The sequence below is a fragment of the Rhinoraja longicauda genome, chromosome 5, assembly GCF_053455715.1.
Source record: "Rhinoraja longicauda isolate Sanriku21f chromosome 5, sRhiLon1.1, whole genome shotgun sequence".
NCBI classification, from domain to species: domain Eukaryota; kingdom Metazoa; phylum Chordata; class Chondrichthyes; order Rajiformes; family Arhynchobatidae; genus Rhinoraja; species Rhinoraja longicauda.
In genome coordinates this window covers 71,622,117-71,637,996 of record NC_135957.1, presented here as the reverse complement: position 1 = coordinate 71,637,996, position 15,880 = coordinate 71,622,117, and the positions used below count along the sequence as shown (strand labels likewise).

The 15,880-nt window shown below is 42.6% G+C and overlaps 1 protein-coding gene across 1 annotated transcript in view; it reads left to right on the top strand.

Moving 5' to 3' along the window:
• The first annotated feature begins 236 nt into the window (after nucleotides 1-236).
• The window catches only part of tbpl1 (TBP-like 1), a 39,338-nt gene continuing 23,694 nt past the window's right edge, over nucleotides 237-15,880 (top strand). Inside the window, exons 1-4 of the mRNA XM_078399766.1 lie at nucleotides 237-710; nucleotides 8,958-9,032; nucleotides 9,899-10,091; nucleotides 13,359-13,441. Of these exons, the coding sequence (XP_078255892.1) occupies nucleotides 9,957-10,091; nucleotides 13,359-13,441 (218 nt within the window). The 5' untranslated portion in view covers nucleotides 237-710; nucleotides 8,958-9,032; nucleotides 9,899-9,956. The remainder of the gene's footprint in view (nucleotides 711-8,957; nucleotides 9,033-9,898; nucleotides 10,092-13,358; nucleotides 13,442-15,880) is intronic.

Below are 15,880 nucleotides of genomic sequence, written 5' to 3'. Positions count from 1 at the left end.
TGTTGATCTCGAGGAATGCTAACCTGTTCTCCTTCCACTTCTTACTCTCATTCTCTCTCTTTCCGCTCCGCTCGCCAGCGGCACCTGACTGGACTGCCGCGGGTGCGCGAGCGCCCGCCCGCCAAACCCCAGCCCCCGACCGGAAGTACCGCCCACCGGCCGCTGCCATTGGCCCCTCGGCTCGGCCGCCTCCCCCGATTGGCGAGCCGAGCTGCCGGTCAGACAGCGCCTTGGCGCTTCCGGGTCCCGCTGCGTGCTTGAAGAGTAACAAGAGTCGGAACGCTGGCGGCCGACCGTTAAACCGCCAAGCGGCGACCCCTCGCCACCCCACTGCCACCCCCAGCAGCAAGAGGAGAGTCCAGACTAGACCAGGCCTGACCAGACCGAGCGGCGCCCTCCTCACACTCCCCGACACTCCACCGAGTCTCCCGCCCCCGGGGACTGGGCCGGCTCAGCTCAGAGCCGAGGCCGAGGCCGAGGCCTTCCTGAGGCACTTTTGTGGCAATAATAGCTCGCTCGTCCGCCATCCCGGGCCCTGCGTCGGGAGCATCCTCGGACCGGGCTGGAGAGGGAGAGTGGCGCCGAGCCCTCCGGCTGGAGTCCGCATCATTCGTCCCCTCCTCGGCCTCGCCTCGTCTTTCCTTCCCCTCCCGGCTCTGTCCGCCGTCGAGGACCAGGCTCGGCTAGGTTCCCCGCGTCGCCGCTTGCCGGTGAGTTGTCGCCCTCAGCCAGGCAGCCCGCTCGGGTCGTTACCGGGACGGGGAGGGGGGGAGGTTGTTGCATGATCGTCTGCAGCGATGCTCCTCCGGACTCGCCGGCTGATCAGTTGACCCTTTCGCCGGGGAGCTGGACCGTGCATCCGCGCCGCATGTTGTAACCGCACCGACCCGGCCTCTTTGTTGTGGCCCAGCCTTGTTGCTTCGCCTTTCGCGTCCCCGCCGTGTAACCTTGCAGTTCTTTTTTTGTTGCATGGGATCACGGGGTAAGACACGTAAGGGTGCTTCTTTCGAGAAGTGAATGTTTGCCTATTGATGCGATGGGTTAGGCGTGTTTCTGTGTTGTACTGCATCAGGTAATTGAGGAAGCCAGTAAACGATTGCTCTCAATGGACAATGCTGCCTAGTTTGCATCGTCTCTATGGTTATTATCTTCGCGTGAAGGCTAAATGACTTCATGGTGTTGATGGCTAAATGACTTCATGAGTTGGCGTGTGCAGGACACTAAAACCATGTTGGAGTTGATTGTCTTCAAGTCGATCTTTGTTGCACCACATAAAGTTGCTGATTAAGAGAACTTGCACTTTAGAAATGACGGAAACACCAATCGGTGGTTGATGTATGGCTGATAAAAGTGCTCCACCTGCCAAAGGCAAGTCTTGTGCTATAGGTAATTCAAGCGAGTGATATCGATGACCATAATTTTTCCCTTTCCATTACTTTATTGATGGAAAGACTTGCTATATGAAAGCATTTGTCCATGTGTACATCGTGTGGGAATGGTCCCTCTATTGTAAGGTGACTATTATCAACAGTTTAACATATTTTGGTCTTGTACAGGTATCTCAAATCATTTTGCAACTGGTGACAATTTAAAATGATTTGAGTTGTTAGGTGGTTGTAGTGACTTTTTTATTAACTCTATGGTCAACTGACATGGGTATTTATTTATGAAATACAAAAAAAGCATCTGGCCCATCACATCCTATCCTAAGCTGATATTGTCCTCATTTTGAATGGAACCATTGTGTGAGTTGGGATTCAGTTTCAATTTACATTTATTTTGTTTTCTTGGCCATTACTGAGAAACATTTGCTTCAGAAATTCATCTATTTTTTAAAATTTTGTTACTGTGCACCAAGTGTGGATGATTGTTACTGAATTTTGAATTATTTCATGTGACATGTTAACACCATGTGGCGGGCCTTCAACGTTATCAAGGATGGCTGGTGCTAATATATGAATATATGCACATCTATATTTCTATACATAGGGAGTAATGGTCAGCTGTCAATAGAGGCAAGACATGATAAGTCTACAGTATTGGATGTAACATGAGGCAGTGTATACAGAAATCACATAGTGGTCAAATGTACCTTTAGTGCACCAGAAGCGAAGGAAGCCTGAAGGTTTAGAGATACAGCGTGGAAACGGGCTCTTTCGGCCCACCAGGTCCCTGCTGACCAGCGATACCCGCACATTAACACTATCCTATACCCACTAGGGACAATTTTATATATACCATGCCAATTAACCTACAAACCTGTACATCTTTGGAGTGTGGGAGGAAACCGAAGATCTCGGAGAAACCCCATGCAGGTCACTGGGAGAACGTACAAACGCCGTACAGACAGCACCCGTAGTCGGGATCAAACCCGGGTCTCCGGCGCTGCATTCACTGTAAGGCAACAACTTTCCTGATGTTATAGAGTCATACAACATGGAAGCAGGCCCTTTTGCCAAACCTGCCAACCAACATGGTCCATCTAGACTAGCCTCACTTGGTTCATATCCCCCAATACACATCCTATCCATGTACCTTTACAAATGTATCTTAAGTGTTATGGTAATACCTGCCTCAACTACCTTCTCCAGCCCCTTGTTCTCTATACCTACCACCCTTGGTGTAAAAATAAAGTTGCCCCTCGGATTCCTATTGAATCCCCCACCTCACCTTAAATTTATGTCTTCTGGTTCTTGATTCCCCTACTCTGGGCCAAAGACTCTCTGCGTTTACCTAATCTATCCCTCTCATGATCTTGTACACTTCTACAACATCACCCCTCCTGGGCTCCAAGGAATAAACCTAGCCTGCTCAAACTCTCTCTATAGCCCAGGCCCTCAATTCCTGGCAAACATCCTTGTAAATGGTCCCTGCACCCTTTCCAGCTTGATTTGGTGACCAAAACTGAACACAATACTCTATGTGTGGCCTCACCAATGTCTTGTATAACTGTAACATGACCTTCCAACTTCTATACTGAGTGCTCTGACAGATGAAGGCCAAAATGCCAAAAGCCTTTTAGACCACCCTATCTACATGTGATGCAACTTTCATGGAACTATGTACCTCTACTCCTAGATCCTATGTGTCAGAGGTTATGAGGAGAGGGCAGGAGAATGAGGTTAGGAGGGAGAGATATATCAGCCATGATTGAATAGTGGAATAGACTTGATGGGCCGAATGGCCTAATTCTACTCCTATCGCATATGATCCCTCTGCTCTGCAACACACTCCAGTGCCCTGCCATTCACTGTGTAGGTCCTGCCCCTGTTAGACATCCCAAAATGCAACACCTTGCACTTCTTCCATCAACCATTCCTTAGCCCACCTGCCCATCCGATCACGATCCTGCTGCAATTTTTGACAACCATCCTCACAATATACATACCATCCACTTTAGTGTCATTTGCAAACTTGCTAATTGTGCCTTGTACGTTCTCATCCAAACATTGATATAGATGACAAACAGTAATGGGCCCAGCACCAAACTCTGAGGCATAGGCCTTCAGTCTGAAAAGCAACCGTCCACCATCACCTTCTGCTTCCTTCCATGAAGCCAATTTTCTATCCAGACAGCTATCTCTCCTTGGATCTGATGCGATCTATCCTTCCAGAGCGGCCTACCTTGTCAAATGCCTTAATGTTGGCAATGCTAGAGCATCTCTGGAGTGAGAACACATGTAAGCATTTCATATTGAATTTTTTATTAGTACTAGAGTGTTTATGAAATATGAAATATGAAATCAAGCAAAATATCAGAAATAAACAAAATAACAGCACTAAAATAGATCAAATGCTTAAAATAGGATGGCTTGAGGTTTGTAAAATAGTTGAGAAACTTGCATTTGCATGAACAAGAGCATTGAACAGTAAAGCACAGGAACAGGCCTTTGGTCCACATTGTTTGTGCTGAACATAATGCCAAGCAAGGCTCTTCTGCATGATCTATTTTCTTAAATTTTCAGCAATATCCATATACCAATCTAAAAGTCTCTTAAATGGCAATATCTTATCTGCCGCCGCCACTACCAACCGTGATAGTGGGATCCACACACCCACAAGTCTGAGTTTATAACAAAGATGTACGCTGAAAAAGACATGTCTGAAGAAGGGTTTTGACTGGAAACGTCACCCCTTCTTTCTCTCCAGGGATGCTGCATGTCCCGCTGAGTTCCTCCAGCATTTTGTGTCTACTTTTGATTTAAATAGCATCTGCAGTTCTTTCCTACACATACGTTGCACATATCCTTCATGTGATTAATCATCAGCGTGGATTTGGGCTGAAGTGCCTGTTTCCAAACTGTATTTTTCATTTCATTAAGACACTGAACAGGAATGTGGTCATGAAAGTAATTTCTATGGATTTCCAGAAGGCACTTGAAGTTTCTTATTGTTAGCTAATGCTGAAACACATGCAATTTAATCCAAATTATTGATCTACTTGTGAGACAGACTAGAGATGATAGTTAGATCTTAGGACATTACTATAATTTGAATATGTTGACTTAGAATGGATTGCTATATATAAGGCAGTCGGGTAGTGGGATGACGGGTTAAATATCCAAAATTTTCAAGGTGAAAAGTTGAGACAGTATTGTAAGCAGTGCAGTTTGAAACATTAAATGACAGAAATACAGACTCAGTGTGGAAGTACATATACCAGCATTATTATTCAAGATTGATTGTAAAATTTGTGTTTCCGTGCCTGTTTGTTTTAATACAGACAGCTCTGTAGTTATTCAGCTTTCTTTAGTCTGATAGCAACTTTCCGATCAATTATGGAAAATGGCATGAACTGACATGACGTGCACTAAACCTGCTCCAAATTGTCTGCTTTATTGTAAGATGTGTCCACATTTTAGATGTGTGCTAAACCGCTATTATTGCTAGGTAAATAATTCTATCCAGAAAAATAACATTATATCTGGAGACACCAGGAACTGCAGATGCTGCAATCTGGAGCAAAGCAATGCTGGAGGAACTCGGTGAGTCAGGCATCCTCCAGCACTTTGTGTTTAGTGCATTTAATTACATGTGCATTGTAAATACCCCATGAATAATTTTAAAACATGGCATTTCAGCTTTTACATTAATCCTGTATACACCTGTCAGCCAAAACATTATGACCACCTGCCTAATATGCTGTTGGTCCTCCATGTGCCGCCAAAACAGTGCCGACCCACCGAGGCATGGACTCGACAAAACCCCTGAAGATGTCCTGTGGTATCTGGCACCAAAACATTAGCAGCAGATCCTTCAAGTCCTGTTAGTTGTGAGGTGGAGCCGCCGTGGATCGGACTTGTCGATCCGGCACATCCTACAGATGCTCAATCGGATTGATATCTGGAGAATTTGGAAGCCAGGGCAACACCGTGAATACTTCATCATGTTCCCCAAACCATTCCCGAACAATGTGTGCAGTGTGGCAGGGCGCATTTTCCTGCTGAAAGAGGCTACTGCCATCAGGGAATACCATTGCCATGAAGGGGTATACCTGGTCTGCAACGATGTTTAGGTAGGTGACACATGTCAAGTTGACGTCCACATGAATGGCCGGACCCAGGGTTTCCCAGCAGAACATTGCCCAGTGCATCATGCTCCCTCCACCGGCTTGTCGTCTTCCCGCAGTTGTTTCGAACCAGACTGGATAGCTTTCGTTGCTCTCGTGCATTGATGAGCCTTGGCCGCCCAATACCCTGTCACCGGTTTGTGGGTTATCCCTCCTCGGACCGCTGTCGATAGGTACTCGCCGCTGCTGACCGGGAGCACCCCACAAGCCTTGATCAGAACTTACGTGTCCGCGTCTGTGCAGTTGGGGCTGTTGATCTAATACTTGCGCAACATGGCTGCTAGATCCGCGCGTGTGCAGTTGGGGGAGGGTTGCCGCTTGGAGGGGGCAGGACCTGCCCGACTGACAGGAGTGGCGGCCAATGAGTGGGGATGACGAGAGCTCTCCTGCTGCTGGCCGCCGCGATTGTCGCCCGGGGTCGTGGTGAGTGGCTTCCTCTCGCCCGGCCCCGGGGGAGTTGTAAGGGGGATGGAGTGGGTGAGTGTCGTCAGTTGGGGGAGGGTTGCCGGGCCCAGAGGAGAGGTTTGGACAGAGGGTTGCCGGAGAGATTTGGGCCCAACGGGTCCACGCCCGGCTAATCTCCATTAAAACTCTTGCATTTTTTTTGCTTCCTTTAATCTATCTCTGCGGATATGATAGGCTAATGCCAGAAATCCCTTGAATTGATACCAAGCAATAGATAGTGTTTCTGCAAAACTGCAAATTCTGATGTCATCAATGGTTTAAGAGATTGGATTTCACTGTGCAAATTTAGGCCATCCACACACAGGTTGTTGGAATCCAGACTAAGGCTTGTGCAGAATAGTGGAATTAAATTTGGATTGTTCCAGGAAAGAATTGATGCAGAAGTGAATCAAATGTGCTGTAGCATAGCCTTTGTTTCTGTATCTCATAACTTCTTGTAATTAAATTATGGCAAGATTCCTGCTACATTAATTAGTTTTGCATGTTTGGCATGCAAGTTATTTAAATATGTTGAAAGGTTGTTTTAGTATACATTTTTATTACTGTTTTTAAACCAATATCTCATTCAATAAGTGTGCAATGTATACATAATAAAAGCACAAAATGCTGGAAACACTTTTTAGACTTTAGAGATATAGTGGGGTCACAGGCACTTTGGCCCACCACCTCCACACTGACCAGCGATCACCCCATACCCTAGCAGTATTCTACACACTAGGGACAATTTACAATTTTATTTTTACCGAAGTCAATTAACCTACAAACGTGTAGGTCTTTGGAGTATGGGAGGAAAGCAGAGCACCCGGATAAAACCTACATGGTCACAGTAAGAATGCACAGCCTCTGTACAGATAGCGCCCGAGGTCAGAGTCAAACCTTGGTCTCTGGCACTGTTAGGGAACAATTCTCTATTGCCCTCTGGTCAAGCAAAATATGTGGAAAGAAAAAATGGTTATTGTTTCAAATCAAAGATTTTGTCAGGTCCTGGACCTGTTGCATTGACTCTGTTGCTGTGTCCACTGAAACTGAATGTTTCTAGCGTTTTAATGAAAGAAAGCTTGCGTGTTTATGGTGCCATATCAGAAGTATTGCAAAGCAAATCGTATGCAGTTTCCCATTACCTGAATTACAAAAGTAGGAGCTATGTTTCTATGAGCAGGAGCTATGTTTCTATGAGCTGTTTAAGGCTCAGGAAAGAAACAGCCATGGTGATTGAACGCCAGGAATAATATTTGGCAAGGAAAGACACAAAATGCTGAAGTATCTCAGTTGGTCAGGCAGCATCTGAGTGGTAGTGAAAGAGTGAATATCCTGAAAATAAAATCTGTAGGTTCCTGATAAGTGAGTGGGTGAAAGGTAATTGAGTAGATCGGAAAAATGAGTGCTGGTTAAAGTCATGCCAGCCGTGATGATCTCAAATGAGGGAACAGGGTTGAGTGGCCAAGTGATCTGCTCCTGCACCTAGGTCATATATTTCTGTTTCGGGATTCTAATGTTGGCCATGCGAGCAATGTGGTCTGGCCGAAAGAGCCAGATGAATGTAATTAAGGTCACAAGATGGATTGGAGGGAGGGGGGGGGGGTAGACCTGAGAAGATAGTGATATTATTTTGAAGATAGACACAAAAAGCTGGAGTAACTCAGTGGGCCAGGCAGCATCTCCGGAGATAAGGAATAGCTTAAGTTTTAGGTCGAGATCCTTCTTCAGACTGACTGAAGAAGGGTTTTGACCTGAAACGTCACCTATTCCTTAAGAGGCATTAAAATCTAATGTATGCTCTGGCAGGCAGTAACTGCAGCCTGCGTTTGCAACTGCCATCTCATGTACCCACTGCCCATTGGAAAGTGGGTCAGTGCAATTGAAGTGTTGTCACCATATAAAAATGCATGCAGGTGAGGGCAAAGGGGGAGGGATATTATGGCATCCTATCGCTGCCCATTGTGGGGCCAGAAAGCAGGCACTAATCTGAGCTGAGGGCTGAAATTTTTACCACTCGTGATAGGATGGAATTTCTAAAATACGAAAGCAAGATACCAGTGGGTGACGTCAAATCACATGATTTTTGTATGATATACTCCTTAGTGATCTGAAATAATAACAAAGATCGTAAGCCATGGCCTTTTATGATCCAAGGTGTATAGGTGAGTAATTAATTGACACTGCAGTAAATATGGAGAGATAAGCTTTTATAATTTGTAACAGGAAGTTCCCAGTCTGTAGATAGGTGAAGAGGAAAAGATTAGTGAAGACACATGTATGTCCCTTGAGTATTGTCATAAACAGGTGAATTTATAATGGGGAAACAAGGAAATGGCAGACCTGTAAAACAAGTACTTTGGTTCTTCCTTCACTAAGGAAGACACAAACAATCTCCCAGAAATACTAGGGGACCGGGGATGTAGTGGGAAGGAGCAACTGAAGGGAATCCACATTAGACAGGAAATGGTGTTAGGTAAACTTCTGGGACTGAAGGCAGATAATTCCCCAGGGCCTGATGGTCTGCATCCCAGAGTACTCGAGTACATGATTTACCAAATTAATCTCGTATCTATACATTTACCTAACTGATTTTCTTTTTCTCTGCTAGTTTAAAGATGTCTCTATTTCTATTACTCAGAGAGTCATGCAAGGTGGAAACAGGCCCTACAGCCCAACTTGCCCACACCGACCAATGTCCCATCTGCACTAGTCCCACATGCCTGCGTTTGGCCCATATCCCTCTAAACCTGTCCTATCCATGTACCTGTTTCTTAAACGTAGCAATAGGACAACATTTTTTGGTACTCAAACTGGTATTCAAGCGTCTATTGCAGCGAGATTCTTCTTATTATGATTTCTGTAAATGCACACATTATTTGTAGTGCATTTTTATTTATCAAACATAAAACGTACTGGTAAACTAAATTGATTATTTCATTTTCAGATTTGCTTTCAGCTGGACGTTGTTTACATTTGCCTTTCACTCAGACATTAAGAATTGGCTGCCCAACTGACCATGGTGAGTATTTTTCTATTCATTGTCTTAAGTGCATTACCAGAATATTATCATTTTGATTTGCGCTGCTGTGAACTTGCCCACAATGGCCAACATGTCCCAGCTATACTGGTCCCACCTGCCTACGTTTGGTCCATGTCCCTCCAAACTGTCCTATCCATGTACCAGTCTAACTGTTTCTTAATCGTTGAGATAGTCCCTGCCTCAACTACATCCTCTGGCAGCTTGTTCCATACATCCACCACCCTTTGTGTGAACATGTTACCCCTCAAATTCTTATTAAATCTTTTCCCTTTCATCTTAAACCTATGTCCTCTGGTCCTTGATTCGTCTACTCTGGGCAAGAGACCGTGCATCTACCCGATCTATTCCTCTCATTTTATACACCTCTATCAGATCACCCCTCATCCTCCTGTGCTCCAAGGAATAGAGTCCCAACCTACCTAACCTCTCCCTATCACCCTCTAGTCCTGGCAACATCTTTGTAAATCTTCTCTGTACCCTTTCCAATAACATGGTGCCCAGATCTGAACACAATACTCTAAATGCGGTCTCGCCAATGTCTTGTACAACTGCAATTTGACCTCCCAAGTTTTATTCTCAATACTCTAACTGATGAAGGCCAATGTGCTGCCCAGCCCTTTTTACCTGCGACTCCACCTTCAAGGAACTATGCACCTGCACTCCTAGTTCCCTCTGCTCTACAACACTCTCCAGGGCCCTAACATTCACTGTGTAGGTCCTGCCCATGTTAGACTTTCCAAAATGCAACACCTCACATTTCTCTCACCTGTTAAGAAGTGGATGTTTATTACTTTGATGTGCATCATTTTAAAAACGTGTCAAATTAACATGTTGTTCTACTTTAGTGCAGCACTATCTAGATGGTATGCAGTCTGTTGGTCAGTTGGATAACAAGCCATACCCATGGAACCAGACAATGATGTTGCACTGGATATTTTGATAACAAATGTAGTCTGTGTCTTTAAAACAAGATGCCATTTAAATCTGCGCAAGATTGCACTGGAAGGAACAAACGTGATCTACAAAAGAGATGTTGGGGTAAGTTCTAGTTTGTGCCAATCCATTGTATTCCTTGCAGGAAACCATCTGACATTCTTAATACTGCAATAAAGTGGTATATTACTTTACAAGGATTGGATATATATTTTAATGTTATTTTTCAAAGTTTCTGAATTCCAAAGTGATTCACTGAAGAAGGGTCTCGACCCAAAACGTCACCCATTCCTTCTCTCCTGAGATGCTGCCTGACCCGCTGAGTTACTCCAGCTTTTTGTGATACCTTCGATTTGTACCAGCATCTGCAGTTATTTTCCTACACTTCAATAAAGGTTGCATTTATTGCTTAATTCGCTGGAGGACTGTTGGATATTACTTAGTACCCAACACACTTTTAATTCACATGCAATACATTTTCCAGTGAATCTACTGTGTTTATAGGAATCACACAAAACAGGGCCAATGTATTTGAGAGCTGCCCACAAAACGGGGACCAATGTGTTTAAAAGGAACAAGCAAACTGCCTCCCGGTGAACCATTGCATCTGAAGTTGGACATTGCAATCTTGGCAAACATCTCCAATTCTGACCTTAAGATGGAAGGAAGGTCATGGATGAGCATAGTTGGCCCATAGACATAGCCCTGAGGAATTCCTGCTATGATATCCTTGATCTAGATTGATTGATCTCTGACAATCACAGTCATCTTCCATGACTCCAGCCTTTTGAGCGTTTTCCACAGTGCCCATTGACTTCAAATTTAGTCCAGGGCTCATTGATTCTTTTTTAAAAATTAAAACAAAGCGTTGGAGTAACTCAACAAGCCTTGTGTGAAAAGAAACGCAGTGAAACCCACCACCACGAAAAGCTGCCAATCCCAACCAAGGAACAGCTACCACCTGGTCACAGGTGTGACTGGAAGTCCCTCAATAGGCTTCGTACAGAGATGGGCCGATGCAAGACCAATATGAGCAAATGGGGCTATGCAGATGCGGCAGACACAGAATGTGAATGTGGAACATCTGTACAATCAATGCCAGTCCTACTAAGATGCCCACTTCTTGGTGAACAATACTGCCTGGAAGATTTAGCGATGGCAAACGAGAAGGCTGTCCACTGCAAGAGCCTGGCCGAACATTTGAAACATAGATGATGGACACAAAAGAAGACTCAACAAGCCAGGCAGCATCTCTGGAGGACATGGATAGGTGATGTTTTGGGTTGAGACGCTTCTTCAGACTAGTTGTAGTTGTGGGGAGAAAGCTGAAAGAGGTGTGGGTGCTACAAAGCCTGACAGCTGATAAGTGAATATCACTTGGTGAAATTTTGCAAAAATCCAAATGGAGTGATTGAGAGTTGGCTGATTGGGGTATTGTTAACAAGATTGAATTTTTGTTTGTTACTTGTTCTCAAGTAAGACCATATGTAGTTTATCGTGTTGCGATGTGTACTGCGGCAACTGATTACACCAATCTGAGCTTGAAACTTCCTTCCAGTGGTTCTTAATTTTTGAGTTATTTTCCTCTTTGCTTCCTCCATTCCATTCTAGCCACATCATATAACTGAACACCTTTTATGCAGGTACACCAAAGGGATGATCCTGTGCTTATTCCTTGTGTGTCAATATTGAAACTCTTAGAGGATGCTCCAGGAGCAAGCAAGCCCAGAGGCAGACAAGGAGCAAGAAAGTTCTAAAATCTAAACTATATTTACTTTAATGCGAGAAGTCTCACAAATAAGGCTGATGAACTCAAAGCAAAAAACAAACTGCTGGGGAAACTCAATGGGTTAAGCAGCATCTGTGGAAGGAAATGGATAGGCAATATTTAAAAGGCTTTGAGGCAGGTACTTGAATGAGAAAGGCATAGGGGGATTTGGAATGAATGCAGGTGATTGGGATTGTTGTGGATTGGCATGATGGTCAGCATAGATAAAGTGGTTGTTTCTATGGTACAACTGACTCGATTGCTCTTGCTAGTTTCTAATGTCCTTATTCTTTCACTTATTTTTACTCAAATCTAAAGATTAGCTTGCTTCATGTTTTTTTTCCACACTTTTGAGAAAACTATTTGAATTCCATCATCTGTGGTACTAGTTTTACAGATGCAGATACATTTAATTATATATTATAATTGTGTGGTGCGTGCTAATGGTTTGTAATATACCCTCTAGTTAGAATGCATGAGGAATGCACTTGTTAAATGGCAGCTTAAAATTTATAATGTAACCATAGGCTAATAATTTTTGACAAAAGTGAAATATCTGTTATTCATTATTACCTTTCATTGAACTGTGTTCAGTTCTTAGCATGCTGCAGGAAAAATACATTGGTAAATTCATCAGAATGTTCTTGAGGCTTAAGGTTACATTATGAGGAAATATTTAACTTCTAAGTTTTAAGGATTGTGAAATAATCTAATTCATATATTTAAAATTATAAAGAGTTTGATGTATCAAATGGGCGACTTCTCCAAGTCCATCATAAACAAGAGAATATAATTTTAAATTGCAACTGAAGCTTTTTGGAATGATACGAGCAAGCAATTTTTCACGCCATGGATGATAGGAATCTGTAATTGTTAACCCCTCTGTGGTTCAGCATGCTGAGTCAATTGAAAGTTTCATGGGTGAATACATTTAAAAATGGTAAGAATGCCAAGAGATATAAATTGAAAGTAGGGTCGAATATTTCATTGAAGGCTGAGGGAATCAGTGGCCTACTTCAATTTCCTTTTTAATACAAGACCATCTTCCTTCTTCATTTCATTCTATGGAACTGTTTGTTTATTTTGCAGGCACAGATCCTCAAAACCTTTTAAATTTATTTACCATATTCATTTTAGTAAGTGTTTTGCATGTAGTTTAAATTCTCGCTTGCAAAATATTGATGTAACTGTTTTTAATTAGCAATTGTGCTTATTGTAGTAACAAAATCAATAAAATATTAAAATCTGAAACCTTAATCCAAACCTACTCTTAATTAGGCAAAAATTGCATCCAGCAAAAATGATTAGATGTATAACATTTTGAGAATAAGTTAATAGCTAAGTGCTTAAAATTATTGGATAAATCAGAATTACACTATAATTCATGGTGATTTAATATCAAATGAGAAGTGTTCTGCACAGTCAAAAACAGATCATATTTAGAGACTCGTTATATGCAAGAATTTCCAAGATTGGCAGATGTCAGTTTTGTACACTCATGATCCTGATTGAATTAAAGTGTATATTTATGTTTGCGTTAAACATAGCAGGAGTTCTTTGACTGAGGCACCATATCGCTAATATTTTGTTATAATTGTTTGCAGAAGGTGTTAATGAAACTGAGGAAACCCAGGATAACGGCAACAATTTGGTCTTCAGGGAAAATTATATGCACTGGAGCTACAAGGTAAGAACTTTGGTTAACTAATCTTGCAAGAAGCTTTTCGTAATAGTTGTTGGTGATATTGACTCCTAGGAATTTGAAGTTTTCAACTATCTTCTTCGGCACCATTCACTACAAACTGGGGTTTGTGTACTGCTTCGCTTCCTAAAGTCGATCATTTTTTTATCTCCTTTGTCTTGTTGACATTGAAAGGTTGTTGTCTCAACACCAAGACACAAGGTTCTCGATCTCCTCCCTGTACTCTGTCTCATCATTATTAGATATCCATCTGATTTGATATGGTGGTGTCGTCTGCAAATTTGAAAATTGAATTGTAGTTGTACACAGTTGAATGGAATAATGGTATTAAAGGCAGAGCTGTAGTCTATGAATAGGAGTCTGGCGTAGGTATTTTTTCTTAGGGATGTGTTCCAGGGTTTAGTGTAGGGCTAGGGCGATGGCATCGCCCATGGACCTGTTGTGGCAGTAGGCAATGAGTGACTCCCTTGACATTCGGACAAAATTTTACCAAATGTAGTTTGCAAGTATCCATGATGAAATTGAGTCATTCGATAGAGTTAGAGTTACACAGCAGGGAAACAAGGCCTTTGGACCAACTTGTCTGTACTAGCCAAGGTGTCTTCCAGAGCTAGGCCCATTTAGCCAGTAAACCCCTAAATCTTTCTATATATCTACCCAGATATCTTTTAATACCCACCTCTCACTTCCTGTGGAAGCTGGTTCCATATACCCACTACCTTCTAATTGGCAAAACCTGCCCCTCGAGTTCCTTTTAAATTATTGCTCTCACCTTAAATCTATGTCATCCAGTTTTAGACACTGTCACCCTGGAAATGAGATGTGACAATTCATCTTATCTCTGGCCCTCATGATTTTATAAACCTCTATTTGGTTAACCCTCGGCCTCCTATGCTCCAAGGAACAGTCCCAGCCTAATCAATCTCTTCTTACAACTTAAGTCCTTGAGAATGCAACATTTTTTGCATTCTCTAGCCTAATTACATCCTTCCTACAGTCAAACTATACACCAGCTACTAAAGATGATAGTGGCTGTTGGATATCAATCGTCACAATCCCAGGACGTTACTGCACTTGTTTTTCAAACTCTGTGCTAAAGCCAGTAAGTTTTAACTGCTTCATCTGTCCTCAATAAGGCCAGAGCTGGAGATGTTGCTGATGTTCAATTGTGTTTGCAAATCCTTAGAAAGTGGAATGGCTCATGCTTGCGTAGAAAGATAAGTAGTGTTGTTCCCCAATTTCCAGCAAATATACATTTCCTGCAAGAAAGAATCAAATCTACCTGACCTTAACTTTATTGTATTACGGTCAGTGAGTCCTCCATTGATATACTCATAATACTGTGGCTGCAAAAGAGATTGAGTATCCTGTGGTAACCTCCTGACTTTTCCGTCATTTTATCGTTTGCATGCAATATCGATGGTGAGATGGAATACTCGCCTTTGAACTGTATGGATGCATCTGCCAACAATACTCGAGTAACTTGACCCGATCTAGTGCAAAGCAACCTTCATGATTAACATCCCAGCCACCATCCTAAATATTTACTCACTGTTAATATTGGCACTCAACAATGTCATTGCATTTAATTAGTTAGTCTATTTTTGGCAACACCTTTCAAATCTGTCACCTATACAATCATGGACTAGAATAGCAAAGGTTTGGAATGCCATAAGTCCCCATGAGCCACACATTGTACTGACTTGGGATATCATTGATCCTCCATTGTCCTTGTCTAAATGTTGGAATTATCTAGACACAACAAATCACTGACATCTAATGATCACATTAAAAAGCTGACATTGTCAAATGAGACCGGGGAACAGATTCTTGTTGGGGTACAGTTACATACAACATCTGAATTTCGCTATTGAATTCATTTAGATGGAAATATTATGTACAAAATGCCTTTGGTTCAAGACGAAGCTCACTAACACCTCAAAGGCAATTAGGTTTGGGCTTTAAAAGCTATCCTTGTCAGTAATGCTCATTGCATAAATACCAACAGAAAAAAACATTGCTGAAGTTGTATGTGGGATAGCAGATTTTCATCCCTAACAGTCTAGTAGTTCCATGTTGATCATTTGTAACAGAAAAATCCAGAATTATGTAATTGACTGAATTACATTTTTTCAACATCATAGGCAGAGGAACTACTACCTGCCCCTTCCAAATATATGTAAGTAATTGTCAGAGTACTAACATTTCTGCTAGGAATTTGTATATATTAATATTCTGGTGAAAACAACTTAGTCACAAGGGAGCATTAAGTGTTACAGGGTACCTTGTGTTTTGGCTATCACATGAAGTAATTGATGTGGGTATTTAGTTGCTATGTTCACACCATACATTCCTATCTGCAGTCTCCTGGTGTTAGGAACAGCGGGTGAAGTTCACTGTTGATGAGGATATAGAGCAGGTGAA